Source organism: Eleutherodactylus coqui, chromosome 5 (genome assembly GCF_035609145.1).
Source record: "Eleutherodactylus coqui strain aEleCoq1 chromosome 5, aEleCoq1.hap1, whole genome shotgun sequence".
In the NCBI taxonomy this organism is placed as follows: Eukaryota; Metazoa; Chordata; class Amphibia; order Anura; family Eleutherodactylidae; genus Eleutherodactylus; species Eleutherodactylus coqui.
In genome coordinates this window covers 127,295,010-127,311,137 of record NC_089841.1, presented here as the reverse complement: position 1 = coordinate 127,311,137, position 16,128 = coordinate 127,295,010, and the positions used below count along the sequence as shown (strand labels likewise).

Sequence of the window (16,128 nt, the reverse complement as noted above, 5' to 3'; positions counted from 1 at the left end):
GGCAAAAAGGAATGTTTTTGTGTTAAAGGACAGGAAATAGTTGGAGAGAAAAAGGAAGTATCTCCTTTGGACAGCAAGTCAAGAATGAAAAGAGCATGCTCAATGGAAGCTCCTCCCTGGTAAATGAGCTCACAGCTACCTCACGAATACCTCCCTATGAGAATGACCTATCAGTACACAAAATGCTGTAACTAGACTCTGAATGAACTAATTTCCTGTTTTGAAACCTTATATAAACTTTTACCCGTCTATATAAAGATTAGAACCTTTTGGTGCACATGATGTAAATGCGTGGTCCTTTAAAGGGTCTCAGGCCTGTTCATTATTCCTATCTAATATGGCACCCATAGTATATCGAATAGCGAAATTTGCGCTAACATAGAATAGAGTTATCATGTTGTTTTTATTCCAGTTTGTGGGCCGTAGTAAAAATGATATACACCGAAAGATGGAGGAATTTTGCTTTTTGTTTTTCATTTTACTCAACTCAGAACTTTTTAACAGTTGTTCAGTACATTAAATAGTACCATTGAAAAATACAACTCATCCCGCAAAAAAGAAAAATGGCCCTACGTTGATGGATAAATAAAGGAGTTACGATTTTTAAAAATGGAAAAAAAAATGCTTGGTCACTAAGGGGTTAAATAACTTAAAAAAAGAGACCTGCTATTATTCAGTTTTACCAGTGGAATCAGCAGGTTTTAATTTTACAGAAACATATCAATTACTTTCTGTTACGAAATTTTTAAAAAACATTTGTTGCACAGTGTAATTTGCACAAAATTCCTTGCAAGTTTTTCTTACTGGCCAGTGTAATGTTTCACTGGCCAGGTAAAATGAAGAAGATTTAGAATATTAAAAAATGGCTGTAAAATAAAGCCTCATCTGTGAAGCAAAAACATGATTATCTTGGCTACAAGCAATCTGTCACAATATAGAGGAAATAATCAAACCCCTGCCAGCAGCAAATATATTATACTAATGTATAAAAGCAGCAAAATGTTTTTGACCTGCCCAACTCTCATGGTAAAAAGTTATAAATATTGGAGGACGGTCATGAATAAAAAAAAAAAAAGATCCATGAGATCACTGCAAAAAGAAAAAAAAAAGTGCAAGTATGACACATATGCACTTTTTATTCATATCCACCAGAGGAAAATACAGTGAATGCTTCAGTGGAAAATATACAAAAAGTTCCATAAGTGGTCAGTCCCAACAATTAAAGACCTTTCCTGAAAACCAAAGTTTTGCACAATCGAGTCCTTCGAGAAGTTGTATGAAATTAGAAAAAGTCTGCTAATTTACTCCAGAAACATCGGCACTCTTGTCCATGTGCCGTATCTGAGACTCAGTCCCATTTACTTGTCAGCCGACCAACAGTATTGTGATATAGGAAGGTCCCAATCACATGAAGTGGAGCGCTCGTGTCGTTTTAAGCCAAATTCATAAACTCAAAATCTGCAGGACAAGAGTGGAAATTATGACCAAAAGTCATACAAATATGGCGTGTTCTTGTGGCCAAAATTTGCACTCAAAAATATTACCTATATTTTATAAATGGCCACCTGTTTATGTAAAATAATGCCATTAAAAGTTTTCATGACGTGGGTCTCCGTAGAAAACACCAGAACGGCCATCGATCTTGAGATTTTAGACGCTTTCCATTCTCAGTCTTGGTGAGGGTCCCAGAGATTACACTCCCAACAATATGCCATCTCTATTCAAGATAGGAAAACCCCTTTAATAGACTCCAACAGTATAAAAAATATTTTTACAGTAAGTGGATGTAATAGCATTTACACATCTGTCATAACAAAGACAACCAATGAATAAGAGTACAGTCTTCTAAAGAAAAATAAAAAAACAGCAACTTAAAAAAACTACCTTTATTTTTTTATTTCTTCAGTTACATACTTTTTAAACAGGGATGTATTTCATTATTTTAACATTCAGGCAATGTTGACTTCATTAGTATAGACAGGGAAAAAGCATATAAATGCAAAACATTGTTGGCTTAACCTGAACATACCTGCATTACCTATTATTGACCAGTTTTGTGCTGCCAAAGAGAAATTCTCCTTTTTTACGGCAGTAAATGGAGCACTTAAATATTGCTAGAAAGCAAAAATGTCTACGTACTGGTCATTGCAGCAAATAAAGGGTTTTGTATTTTAAATATCTGAAGTCCACAATTGGATTAATATACACATTTCCTTGTTATGTGTGATGAGCTCAGATCATATAAACACTGTACAGGCCAAATAGCTTCTTCTCTCCACACAAAAGAAAGATCTACCAAAAAAACAAAATAAACAGATGTATTATAAGAAACACAAGTTGCTGCATGTATTTACAATATGGTGCAACAAAATTTGGTCAAATACTGTAGAGACAGAAGTGATTTCACATTAGAATGGCCACAACTCTCATCTTTCATAACGAAAAAAAATATGTATTTATATATATTTATATATATATATCATTCTTGAGATTAAGACAATAACACAAACAAGGCAGACTGAGAATTGCAGTATGAAATTGTAGTTGACAGAGGGTTGAATTTGTGTATTTGACCAATGTAAAAAGAAATAAATTTACAGCGACAGTGAAAATAACCATCAGATCAGTCATTTTCAGCGTTTTATGTGAGCGCATAAACCATCAAAAATAAGCACTGCACTCTTGGTTGTTAACCAAAATAAATTACAAATTACAATTAAAATCCCTGTAAATGTAATAATGAACGCAAAGATGTGCATTTATTTATCTGCAATACACATTGTTTAAATGTTACCACAAACCAGACTTAAAAAAATAAATAAATTAGCCGTAGGGCGTGCATGGAAAGACCAAAGAAAAAAAAACTTACAGGTTCGATCTAGGCGACTTTTTAGATTTATGTTTTTTTTGCCTTTTTACATAATTTAACCAGAGTTTGGTCAAGATGTTTGTTCTAACCACTTCCCTTCAAAAATCTTATGAAAAAGTTGGCCAATTTACCAGCGTAACAAAAATATTTATCATGGCTTCAGCACGGAGAAGCTACAAAGTTCTGTGTGAGAACATTACTGCTGGACTTTGTAACAATTTTGAGATTAAATTATATGACACCCAAAAAAAAAAAAAAATGGAGGGGAAAAAAAAAATAAAACAGCTCTTCCCCAATTATGCAGACACTTCCTCCATAATGGATGAAAGCAATAGAGAATTAAAGTGTCCAGCTAACGCTTTCCACATGCTCTACAAAAACGGTAAAAGTTGGGTCATGGTGGGAACAACTCCGAAAGCACCAACTAACTGTAGGCATATGGAAGGCAGTGACACAACGATCAACGTAGCTGCTCTTTGCCATAAAAAAATGGTTTACACTCCAACCACATGACGAATCCAGAGATTTCTGCTAACGGAGTAATAAGCTCTTCTGCATCAAGCAGTAACAACGCGCTCTCCATCTAGACTATGCATAATTCAGTAATTCTTAACCCCCTCTCCTACATGTAGTGTTTATTTTCTTACATCAGTTCAACAAAACCTTGGCAACGTAGGTATAATTTTTCAAGACATTACCAAGAAGCACACCTTTTCTTAATATACATTAAGGATCGCTGTCCTCATGGCTTCTACTTCTCTCTATCACTGCAAGAGGTACAAAATTAAAAGCAATTCTTATTTTCGAGAGAGTCTGTATCCGACTGCTTTAAACTTTGTTCTAATCCCCAATCAAGTCCAGATAGGTTCGTCCTCTGTACCTCTGGCCAGTGGCTGTACCATTCACATGGTGGAGAGAAAGGTAATGCTGATTATTGATTAATGCAGTACCATTTCAGTAATACTGTATATCTTTGCCAATATCAAACTGCAACTCTCCAAGGGTAAGACTTTTAGTGTGTTATATTAAAGCTTTAGCAAACAATCCGGATCCACTATCTGCATGTAAAATGGCCTCTTGCCGAGTTATCCAACTAATAACAGCTCGCAGTTTCCAAGGGTGGTGTAACTACATTTGGCTGAAGACAGGTATTCACGTCTGTACCACTTCATTGGTCCATTGAAATAATGCTAACATGACAAAACTTTAAAGCTTCTAAAAGGTTGGACATAAGAAAATGTAAGACAATCAAACTAAAGCATGGGAACATGATATTTTGTAATGGGGAAAGACATATGAAGAAAAAAAAACAACATGTGGTCGTTGTGGAGATGACTTTTGTAATCACAGGACAGCAGATGAACAAGTGAGTAATTCCCCATGGTCTGCCTTTCTCCAGAGTCATTTGTGACGTTGAATAGTTTTCCTTTTCCTCCTCTTGAAAAAACAACAGCACCTAGAAAACATGAAAGGGCGATTAATAAACACAACAGAAGGACGGCACTGAGTCGTTGGTTATATTGCTGGTATGCATCAAGTGGCTTTCGCATGCACCTCAAACATGTGATTCAGTGAATACCAATATGGTGAAGGCAAACCAATGAACTCAGGACACACAACTTATGTTGACTGCAATAAACATGAGGTCTTTAGTATGAGTGCTACAGAATTGGTCATTGTGCTATCCTACACTCTACTTTAGGGCAGGGAGCAACTTCAATGGAACGGTCATGAAGCAATAAGTAGGCAAAGACAGTTTGATTAACATGTTGGCCAAGAACTTAATGTTCTTGAAAGAACTTTCTTAAAAGGAATGGGCTTGCTTTTTCGTAAAAGTTCTCTTTGTGAAGTTCATTTGCAAGCAGGAGTGTAAGATCTAACTATGGAATCCTAAAAGACAACTTGGAATGTGGCACCACTCCACCCCGAGCAGCAAGTTAACGGCAAGGAATAACAATTTTGGTCTCCCTAATGCACACGGTGATGTCACAATACTGGACTAATGCGCACATGAAGTGACAGCACATGGATAATGCCTAGTGATGTCACAGTAAAGGCATAATCTATTCTGTGATGTTACAGCATAGAAATTATACAGTGATGTCACAATACAGTTAATATGGACAATGTGATGATATGTCACAGGAATAAAGCACACAAAGGAGGTCACCATGTGCCTGTGACCTCACAGCAATGTCACATGCAGGTACAATGCACACACCACAGTACAGGGTAATACAGGGAGGCCACAACACAGCAATAATGCAAAATAATAACTGAACAGAGATAGTATAATGCACTCAGCAGGGGTAACAATGGCACACTGCTCCCTTCCATAGACATCACTAATAGCACCCCTCGTCTGGGTGGAAATGGACCCCCCAAGTTGTTACGTCCCATAGCAACTACTAAGCTTGCCATCTTGTCGTTATGGCCAGGTTTGCAAGGTCTCAAGATCATCAGTTCAATTCCGCTCAAACTTTCACTTTTTGTAATCTAATGTGATCACTTTATGAGGAATCACCATCTTCCATCTGTCTAGAGTGGTCACTTCAATTTACAATGAATTCAATGGGACAACAGATGAGAGAAAGAAAACAGATGGCTAGTACTGATACTAAAAGAATGGGAATTGACAGAAAACTGATGCATGCAACATTATCCTGCAGTCACTACTCACTGTGCAGCCACTATTCTGCAGAATGGAGCCCTTTACAGCCATAGTATATTATCTATCTATATCTCTGATTACCTGGTGCACACTGAGCATAGTATGCGACACTACACCTGCTTTGATTGGCCAGTGCTGCTCATGTGAGCAATGCTGGCCAGTCAGATCAGCACGTAGTGTCATAGATGACCCATCAGGCAGTCAGAGAAGTGGTCTGGCCATCTTTGTTTCTCCGGGCCTGGAGGGTTCTTTTAATAGATTAGTAATCAGAGCAGATGAAGACGCTACATTTTTATACAATGGCCACTTAAGCCAGTGGCATCCATTGAGACTCTTGGTCACAAAATACGCATTGAAAACCAACAGGATGTCAATAGAACCCTAGAAACAGACCATCTAGGACCCAGTAAATAGAAGACGTTAATTTGATTAGATGTGACTAAAGCGTGTTACATGCAACGCTCCACATCATCATATAATGCTGTTTCTGTGACAGTGACATGCAAATGGACTCGTAAAACCTACAAAAATGCAAAAACCAACTCTAAACATAGCCTTACACCAGACTGATGGCCTATCTGACTCCCAGTACTGCAGCTGGCTACTTTGTTTGGACCCATTATTTATTTGTAAATGAAATTATACAAAGAGTGTGCTAAATGTTGAGATCACATCAGTACCAGCCAAAGCAAGAACTGCCATCTGAACGAAGCCTTATCCTACGATTCTTAGGATGTTCAATATTGAATGTTTGATGACAAGAATAAAGCAGTCTGCAGTGTTATTATTGCCGTCATCAAAATGCTGGACCCCAATGGAAACCTGACAAACCCCGTTACAAGTCAATAGAGTCTATCAGGATTTGCTGATATCCCTTTAAAACCAATCCGATGATCCAATATAGCAGTCATGTGTTATAAATGGAAGCCATGATGTTAGCATGAACAGAACCTACTAAGCATGTCTTGTAATGTTTGGATCGTTTAGAACGTCGGGGATCTTGTTATTAAAGACATTTTCTATAACAGTTCTATATTCATTTATCAAACACTTTATTCTACTGTTGGTTGCTAGTTTAACCCCTTCAGTGGCAGGTTTATTATTACCATGTCAGCGCAGCAAGCCGCGGAGATTTTCCTGATGTAATTCGAAGTGGCAAACATGTACAGCGGCACAATAACAGAGTGCCCTGGCCAGCATTTCAGCACTAGAGCTGTCCATGGAAATCTTCCGGGGTTTAACTGCATGGTCAGTGCAGCAAGCCCTGGAGATTTTCCGGGCGTGCCACTAAAGGGGTTAAAGTATATAGCTGAAGTCAGCTAAGGCTTCAGCCCTCACATTAGGCAGAAGAGTATTGCATGTAACACAATGAGACACAAAGGTGAGGATGACGGTGATAGTGAATACTATGGTGAAGTGACCATCCCTAGCAGATCTCTCAACTTGATGGTAAAAAAAATATATGCTTTATATATCTCGCATGCAATCCACTTCTACAAAAATATGTGGCGATGATTTTTAGCATTATACTCTGGGAAAACAATTCAGTTGTCAGAGAGCAACAGATGCTAGAAGCATTGCGTAACAGATGCACATAGAAACCAGCCTCAGCCTGTCTCTTCTGACCTAAATGTGGCAACGGAAAGACCAGCTTGAATTGAGGTCAATGGAAATGCAGTGCTTATAGATGGGTTTAATTCATTTTTAAATAAAGGAGCCACGGTCTTCTATTCCTTTAATAAGTGCATTTTAGAGGTGGCCTATATTAGGAAGGGAAGTATTAAAATTGCTTTCATTAAAATATAGTTACTCAATTAAAGTTGCCTGGAGAGCACAGATAGAGTTATTATATTGCTTGCAAGAAAGAAAAAAAAAACAGTTGAGAGCATTGCTTGTGATTAGAACAAGTGGGAGCAAGAACAAAAGGCAAAGCCGATGTTGTTTTGATCTGCTACATAAGTTAATTATAGTGCAAAAACGCTGCTTTACAAAATACCGGGCACTTACAGACTGAACACAAATCTGCCCACCACCAAGTAGCTCCAAGAACTCACAGGAAACACTGTCATGCTTTTCTGAATGGCTTCATGTTTTTTTATGATTAAGTACTAATAACTAATTAGTGATGAAGTGAATTTTTAGTGAGCTAAAGGAAAAAACCCTAATAACAGCACATGTAGTATTAAGGACGGTTTCACATCTGCATTGGGGATTCCGCTTTACTGGAAAAGGGAATCCCTGCGGAAGGAGGATTCCGCTTCTGTAGGAAACGAACAGGGCCGGACAGATCCCACTGACTATAATGGGGTCCGCATGCAGTGCTCTTCTTCCAGTACTTTTAGCCGGATCTGCGACTGAACCACCAGCTGGAGGTTCGGACACAGATGTGAAATCCGCCTAAGAAATCTCTTTGGGACGACCACCTAAAATTCCAGTGTACAAATTTGGAGAGAGTTCACTTCTATCACAAAACAAAATGTCATAATTGGGTCTCTGTTCACATCTCTGTTAGTTCTATTCAGGTTTCGCTTGCCTTTAGATTGATAGAATGACACAGCATGCTGCTGTACTTTAGCAAAATATAAAAAAAACTAAAAACCATCCTGCATGTCAACGGGAGGGGGAAAGGGGGAGGATTTCAGATTATTAACTGTTCTGAATCCTATAAGAATAAAGGCTGCTGTGACGCTGGAGTGACCTCAGCCTGCAGGTACGTCCGGGGACTTGCAGCACAGGCATGGCAGGTGTAAAAATAGCTCTGCAATAATGTTCTGCAATTATAAGTCAAGGCTTGGCAAACCGGATGGTTCACTAAGGTTGGGTTCACACTGGCATTATGCCTGCTGTTCCACCTCTATTGTCCTGCTCAGATAAAGGAGGAGAACAAAAAGTATGAGAGCAAGGACAGATCTGTTATATGCCAGACACCAACAGTGCCCGACAGTCCACAGCGACTATAATGGAATCTATTCGACTGGAAAACATAGTGCTGCATGCTGTGCTAGTTTTTCTGGTATTTTTATTGAAATCTGTGACAAGACTCCTAACATTGCCTCCAATGCAGATGTTAATAAGCCTTACAATCTTAGATTGTTACTGGGAAGACTGCTAGAAGCACCTCCTCTGCCAATACCCACGTTCGCCTTGGCATTCAGAAATTAAAGGACTGGCTGCAAGACACCTCAAACAGTAAAGCCGCCTCAGTCTGATTCCAAGATGGACAGAAAATAACCCCTCAAGTTGAATGGGTTCATTCACATTAGCAATTTTTGTTTTCGGACCAATATGCGAAGTTTGAAAAGTCGCTGCAGGTCCTATTCTCAGATAAGAATAGTGCGTGCAATGTCCTGCACGTCAGACAGCACACGTGTGGAGTCTCCATGTACTGTCTGATGCGAGCTGCACCTGAGAACCTCTGGCATAACTCACCATCAGCCAAATGAGTATGGCCTTAAATGAATAGGAAAATATTGTGAGACTGAAAACTCGACTCTTCCCCCTCGATGTGAAAATTATGATTTTCCAATATAAAATAAATGCATGCTGACATGTATTACTGATAGATAAAAGTATTTATATAAAATATATATATAGTTGTGTAAATGAACTCTAAAATGTTATGCTTAGAAATAGGAGGGAGGCCATTTTGAACTATAAAGTAACCCGAGTAGCAGATCAAAGAAGCAACATAGATGAAGTTGTATAATACATAACATGGAACAAGCAATTGTGCACAAAACTCTACTCCACTGACACAAACACAAACTGTGGCAGGCAAAACAGCTCCTGGCACGTGGAACAGAAATGTATTAATGCTGTATTAAAATGAGGGGTTAATAGCAATAAATGGTTTAAATCTAGGAATCGTTCACAATGGAGTTGTGACAATGTTATTGTAACGGAGCCTGTTCTGCCTGCCTCTGCATATGGACAACTCACCACATGTTCAACACTTTCTGGCAGCTATGCATGGGGAGAACACAAGGGAAAAAGGAGAAAAATCAGACAGAGCCACATAGCACCTCAACAAATTCAACGATTGCTGCTTTTTAACATGTGTTATATGTAACGTATACTTACTCCGCTTCATCCCCTTTATTTTTCCCTATGTACTCATTGTAGACTGAAGATGTTAGTCTCTTTGGAGTTATTTGACAGACACTTGATTATAAAGAACATTTGTAAATCTGAGGAAATGTTCCTAATAGTGAGTCTAGAAGCTAAACTCAACCATAAGATGTGACCCATCACCCAAGTGGGAACGATTACTAGTTTTACTATGCAGGTGCTAGGACATTCAGCCTACAACTCATATTACGGAGGTCATTTGCCAAGTGACAAGCCTCCTCCGAGTAAATGTCACTTCACAAACTCGCAACTTTCTTTCTTCATACAAAGTACAGATAAAGGTTCGCAAGAGAGAGCACCTTCCAGGATTAAAGAACTGCAGCAATTACGCAGCAATATGGGAACGGACTAAAATGTAAAACCGATTAGATTTTTTTTGTCCCTTTAAATCAATTTTAAGTAGATTTCCGCTTTAATGAACTAAAGAGGACTTATAAATTTTTCCATAAGCGAATATATTTAGTTTATAATAACATACTGAAATAGTTGCAGCTACGCACAAGTGTTCTGGTATTTATGAAAAGTTGAAGGCTTGACATCATGGAGTGAGCGGTCTATCCTTCATCACAACTTAAAGGGCCACTCTGGCTTAAAACACACATTTTTTCCATCCTTGTCCCCTCCCTCCCCCCTCACCTGATTGCATCTCATACTCTGGAGATAACCTAGGTATAATTGAAGTCATTTTTATGTAGCGCAGCCTCCAGTCTGATGCTCGTCAGGCACCATTTTCATGCTGAAATTTCTGCTTTCACTATTCTGTGCTAGCAATCGCATGATGCATCAGCGGGACATTACCTGAGCAGCTAGAGACTTTACCATCTCTGCTGCATGGAAAACATGGCCATTACATTCTGTATTCACCTAAATAAGCTACAGACCATAGGTTTATAGTCAGAAGGAGGAGCTGTGAATTCCTCCATGTGACAGGAGCTGTGTGACCATCATCCATAACTATGATAGGAGTGTCTGTGTCCCCAGTAAGGAGAATTTGTGAAAACCGGAATTCTGCTGGGTGAGAAACTGACTAGCCTGAGAACACATAAACCCAAGTAAATCTGAACTGGTCAGAATGAGATCACATGACCACCCGAGGAGAAGGTGGCCAAGAGTTTCAGATAGAAAGGAATAACTAACCAAGGGAAGACTAACTGACACATATATACTGAGGAGAAAGCTATATAAGGAAGGAGAAAAAAATTTCACTGGAGTGGCCCTTTTACCCTAAATTAAGTTTGTTCATCTGAACAACAGAGTGAAGTAGAAACTAGAGTAGACTTCTGAGAAGGTAAAAAGTGAATGCAAAAATCCTAAATTCAATTGTATTGTAACTTACAGAATTCTTAAAAGGGGGTTTCCAGGCAGCACCTGCCATCAGTGCCACGATACACCAGAGTCAGAGCAGAAGCCATGGCTCTGACCCTGTGTAGTGGCTGGTGCAGCTATCATTAAAATCATTGGAGCCACGTTTGTAATTGCAGGCACAGCTCCCATTGATCTTAATGAGAGCTGCGCCTGCAATTACAAGCACTTGCCACTACATAGGAGTCACAGCAGCAGCTTTCACTCCGACCTCGCACTGACAGTGGGCGCTGTCTGGAAAACCCCTTTAAGTTACATCTCTACTGGCTCCAAATCCAGGATTCATGAGTCAGACTTTGTGTTGTGTTGTGTTCAGAGACAAAAAGGAATCAATCAGATTTTCTTTTTCTTAATCTAGCCTTCTCCAGTGCTGATCACTAACTTCAGAGATAGAGGGAGGTTCTTCCACTATGACATTTGAGAGCATATAGCTAGGGTATGCCATCCCTTATTGAAAAGCGTGGATCTGACTACATGGGACCATCATCATGGCCAGAATGAAGGGGCAGAAGCGCTTGATTAACACGTTCACAAATTCTATCCCTCTAGCTTACCTTTACATGGGCCAATTGTAACCCAAAATAGCGCTCAAACTAGCGATTACTGTCGGCCCTTGTACACATGGCCCCTAAAAGGGGCACTGAGAGAGAAGTCACTCAGTTGTCTCTAGTTGTTCCATTTCAGGACACTGAAACGCAACTACTGAGTGTCTTCTTACGCAGTATCAATATGAGTCACTCAATCTATGAACTCTTATTTACTAAGAATAAAGGCCGGTGGCTACAAGAGATCTCTGGCTGATCCGCTTGCATAACATAAAAGCATTAGGACGCTGGTAGGGATTTCAGGAGCTAATGCACCTGACAGCCGTCCCATGTAAAGGAGCCATTATTCCCTGTACAGAAGTGCTCTCAGCTACCAGCTGAGCATGAAACACATCGCTTCATTCAAGTAATAAGAGCTTTGTGGAAGTTCCCTACAGCGGTTGGGAGTTCTGCTCTGCAGGGAGGTACAGCACAGCTCCAACTAAATTGAGCCATGTTACAGTTCCCAGCACAGTGAGTCACCATAAGAGCCTCTGTATAGGTAATAAACCAAAGGGATCCCAGTTCCTTCATCCTCGCGATCACCTGGGTGCAAGAGATCAGAACCCTTAAAAGGGGATTATCCTGGCAAAAAGTTTTTGGAAAGCTGTTCAGCCTGCAGCAAGGGCATAAAATCAGCCATATTCACCATTTAATCCCTGACCACTTCAGTCTTGACTGTGTCCGATCCCCCTCTGCTCTCTATTTCCTGTGATGACATCACTAACACTAGGGATAGGTGACTGTTGCAGACAATTGCCATTTCATTCCGGCAACTGATTTACATCAGCGGTCACCTGTGCCCGTTGGGACGTCATCACTGCTGAAGTAGGAAGTAGAGCACATCAGGGGACAGAAGCAGCAGGGGACTGGGTGAGGAGAGTATGGTTCCTTTTATGTGTGCGCAGTAGGCTAAGCAGTTTTGCTAAAAATGTTTTTCCCTGAATAACCCCTTTAATGTTATGGTATGACCTTATCCAACACAAGGTTGTCTTGAGCTTATAACTAATCTTGGTTTTCAAAGTGTAGGCAGGATGACCAGAAGTGGTGTGCATATTGGAAAAATATGCTTTGTTGCATTTTCACGATTGAGGTTTCTGACCAACAGGCAGGTATTATTGTGGCTTTAAAGATTATTTAAGAGGCGGTACCTGTCCCTAACCAACCTTACTACAAGTTCCAATTACCATAAAAACCTTCAGCTTACGTAACATAACTTAACAATGGTTCTTGTGTTCCTCATATTGTGCCCATTAATCTGCTTGTGTATGACCTCCTCTAATCACGTATGAGAAATAATGACCTTTTCATAGACAATCAGAAATGATGTAATAGGAACAACCAGAAAGATTTTGTTTGCTACTGTTTCCCCAAGGAAATGGTCTGATTTGTCATTTACAAAGCAACTAACAGCAAAACGCAGCGTGTATACCGACTACCGCATTGTAGGACATACTTTGTTTCGTCTAGGACTTCGACTTCTGCTGGGGCCGTGATAGGTGCGTTTGAATGTCCAGCGGTTGGGTCGTCTGTGTTCAGCTCACCATTTGTTGAGCTTACAACCTGTAAAAGAAGAGATTATATAATCATATAGTTTTCAATGCTCCTCATGGACATAATCCCAGGGTACTCCAAATGGAATAGTGTAAGATTATTATTTACGTGCATCGAAACACACAGTCACCCTGAAGGTTTTTGGAAGAGGCAAATAGATTGGGATTCCCAAAGTTTTACAAAACACACAACTTGTAAACAGGAAAACACATCAGATTAAAAAACCAACACGAAACAGTGGCACAAAAAGACAGAGTACTCAAATATCCCATTACCAGTACCAGTGCCCACTTGACTAGGCTTGTGCCAGTGCTGAGTATTTAAATGGACCTTCACTGTGGCAATTCTAGAGCTTAGTGATCTGCTGCCTGCTTTACAGCACCAACCTGAAAAATTTAGCATGTGGTGTTTCAGCAAGTTCACACTAGTGGTTTTTGTTTCCATCTAGCTGTTCTGTTTTGGGAGCAGCTAAACTGGAAAAAAACGGAAAAAACGAAAGCAAGTGAATAGCTTTCAATTTGCTTCTGTTTTCCATTGTCAGCAATGTTAAACAAAAATAAATAAAAATGTTGCAATCCGTTTTTGGTTCCGTTTTTTTGAACTGGAAGCAAATGTGGAGCCGTCTGAGCGTTTGCTTCAGTTTTCAAAAAGGAAAATTGACAAAACGGATTGAAATTGAAAGTCTTCAGTTTCAATGAATGGGCACCAAAACTGAAGCTGTTTCTTTCATTTTAGCTGCTTCCACAACGGAATAGCTAGGCTGAAAGAAAAAAAACCAAACAAATTAGTGTGAACATAGCCTTATTTGACACAAGGCCCAATGAAATTAAAAATCCACTATTCACATTAAAACCATGTCACATGGCCAAATCTCAATGAAATTCTGCGTGCTTAAGCATGGATTTGCATTACAGCTGTTGCGGACTGGCACATGGAGATGCCGATGCAGAACCCATGTCAAGAAGTGATATGTCCCATCTTTTTACCCTGAAGCAGATTTCAAATACAGGGGCAGAAAAATAAATCCGCACTATAAACCTCTCTTCATATGAGCTAAACACTTCTTTGACAGGGATTGCATGCAGATTCCATGTAACATCCACAGCAATTCATGCAATGTGTGTGAACATGACTCAAGAAGAAAACCAATGACAAACCGGACCTACAGAGGCTCCACGCTTCTTCAACAGCATCTCTCATGCTTATAGGGTCTTTGTTAAACCAACTACTTTTCAGAATAAATCTGACCACTAGATGATTATTGCAACCAAATCTTATTTTTTAACCAAAAAGTTAGTCTTCGCACTCATAATAGCTGCATAAATCAAATCTTTATGTTAATGGTTTCTGCAAAGGCTCCATTTATGATTACCTAAGAGGACTTCAGAGTCCGTTAGCAAGCCTACCAGATAGGATGTAGAATGGATGTGCGTTTTCAGGTATTGTACAATTATTTGAAAACTTCCCTATGTAAACCTAAGCAATGCTAGCATTTCCAATAGAAAAAAATAAGAATCAGGGTTGTGTATTGCTACATTCCTGATTTTTCGGCAGTTTTTCTAACCCTTCATTGTGAGTCGTTTGTAAGAAAATGTAAGCTGGAACCATCCGCGCCCAGATAACAATGCCAGAGCAAAACCACTTTTGTAGAAGCTGTTATTTATTCAGTAAGGCAAATGCGCTTAAATGAAACGAAGAATACTCTACAAGCCAAAATATGCCGAGAGCTTGCCAAATTGTTGTAATGTACTATCATATGAATAGGAAGAGAAAGCATTAGTGGAGAAGGTACACCGGGGTTGGATTTCATTAACTTGTATTTTGGAGCCTTCTCTGTAACATTTCTATTTGCAGTGTGTATGTAAATGCCTAAATCTCGTCTGTATTCATCACTTCACATTTTCTACAAGGTCTTCCAAACACTGCAGAGCTTTGGCAGAATATCCTGCATTTTATATCCTAAATGGTAGCAATGTGGAGGAAAAAAAAAAATTTGACGAGTCATGCCAAAGGAAGATAAATCAGCTAAATTGTCAATAGAACATGACTGTAGGCAGTAGAAAGTCAAGGGATTTACGCTCTCCTTTGATAAAGGGCGCTTGCTGCGGGCTCTACTGGAAGAGCAGCAGATGGCTGCACTCAGCACACTTTTCAAGGAAGCAGGAAAATAAGTTAGACTACAGTAGTTTTACACCACATTTTATTACAGAATTTATTGCAAAAAAAAAAAAAAAAAGGAAATATATACTGCCACTAGAAGCAAACGTATGCCCGCACACCTGAACTCTGTTGCCACCATTGATTAAAAGGAAAAAAAATTATATTGGCAGAAAATGTTGAGCTGCATCATTTTCTTTATTAGTTTTACAGCGAAAGTCAATGGCAACAGGATTCAAGTGTAGAGTCATACAGCCACATACTGATGTAGAGGTATACATTTTGTGCAGTATGCAATTCAAAACGCGCATGTCTCAATTGTATGGCATGAAAACATAGTGTGAACCTAGCTTACGATAAGCAAAAAAAACAAAAAGGACAACAGGTTTAAGAATCAGGGGGAAAAAAGGCTGTTTTTAAAGACAGACAGTACATGGGGCTACATGGCCATGTTCCTTATTTACGTACATACCATATAGCAATGTGAATGTGGTCGCAGGTGATGGAAATCTAAGGCTGCTGGATTACAGTACAAACACATTCCCTTTCATTAGTTCTGATGTAGTGTGCGAGGTGTCATACAGCAAAAGTAACCGTGTAGCCCGAGACTTATCCAGTTCCGGTACCAACTCCTTGATGGAAGGGGTTTGTTATCTGCATTTTTGGCAAATTCCTAGGCTTTCCACCACATACAAAAATTTCCACTTTGCAAAAGATTTTTTTAAAAAGTGGTGTCCAGGTAAAGGTGTTCTTTGTGGACTTGAGGACATGATGTCCTGCCGCACGGGGAGGCTGGGTCCACC

General features: G+C 39.5%; 1 protein-coding gene across 2 annotated transcripts in view; it reads right to left on the bottom strand.

The window, feature by feature from the left end:
- Positions 1 to 1,871: 1,871 nt before the first annotated feature.
- CSNK1G3 (casein kinase 1 gamma 3) overlaps positions 1,872 to 16,128 on the bottom strand; it is a 132,915-nt gene continuing 118,658 nt past the window's right edge. The window contains exons 11-13 of one of the 2 annotated variants that reach the window (XM_066603121.1): positions 13,071 to 13,177; positions 9,480 to 9,503; positions 1,872 to 4,325 (exon numbers count right to left, since the gene is read on the bottom strand). In XM_066603121.1, coding sequence (XP_066459218.1) covers positions 4,271 to 4,325; positions 9,480 to 9,503; positions 13,071 to 13,177 — 186 coding nt within the window. In that variant the 3' untranslated portion in view covers positions 1,872 to 4,270. The remainder of the gene's footprint in view (positions 4,326 to 9,479; positions 9,504 to 13,070; positions 13,178 to 16,128) is intronic. The other variant, XM_066603122.1, reaches the window with a different exon arrangement.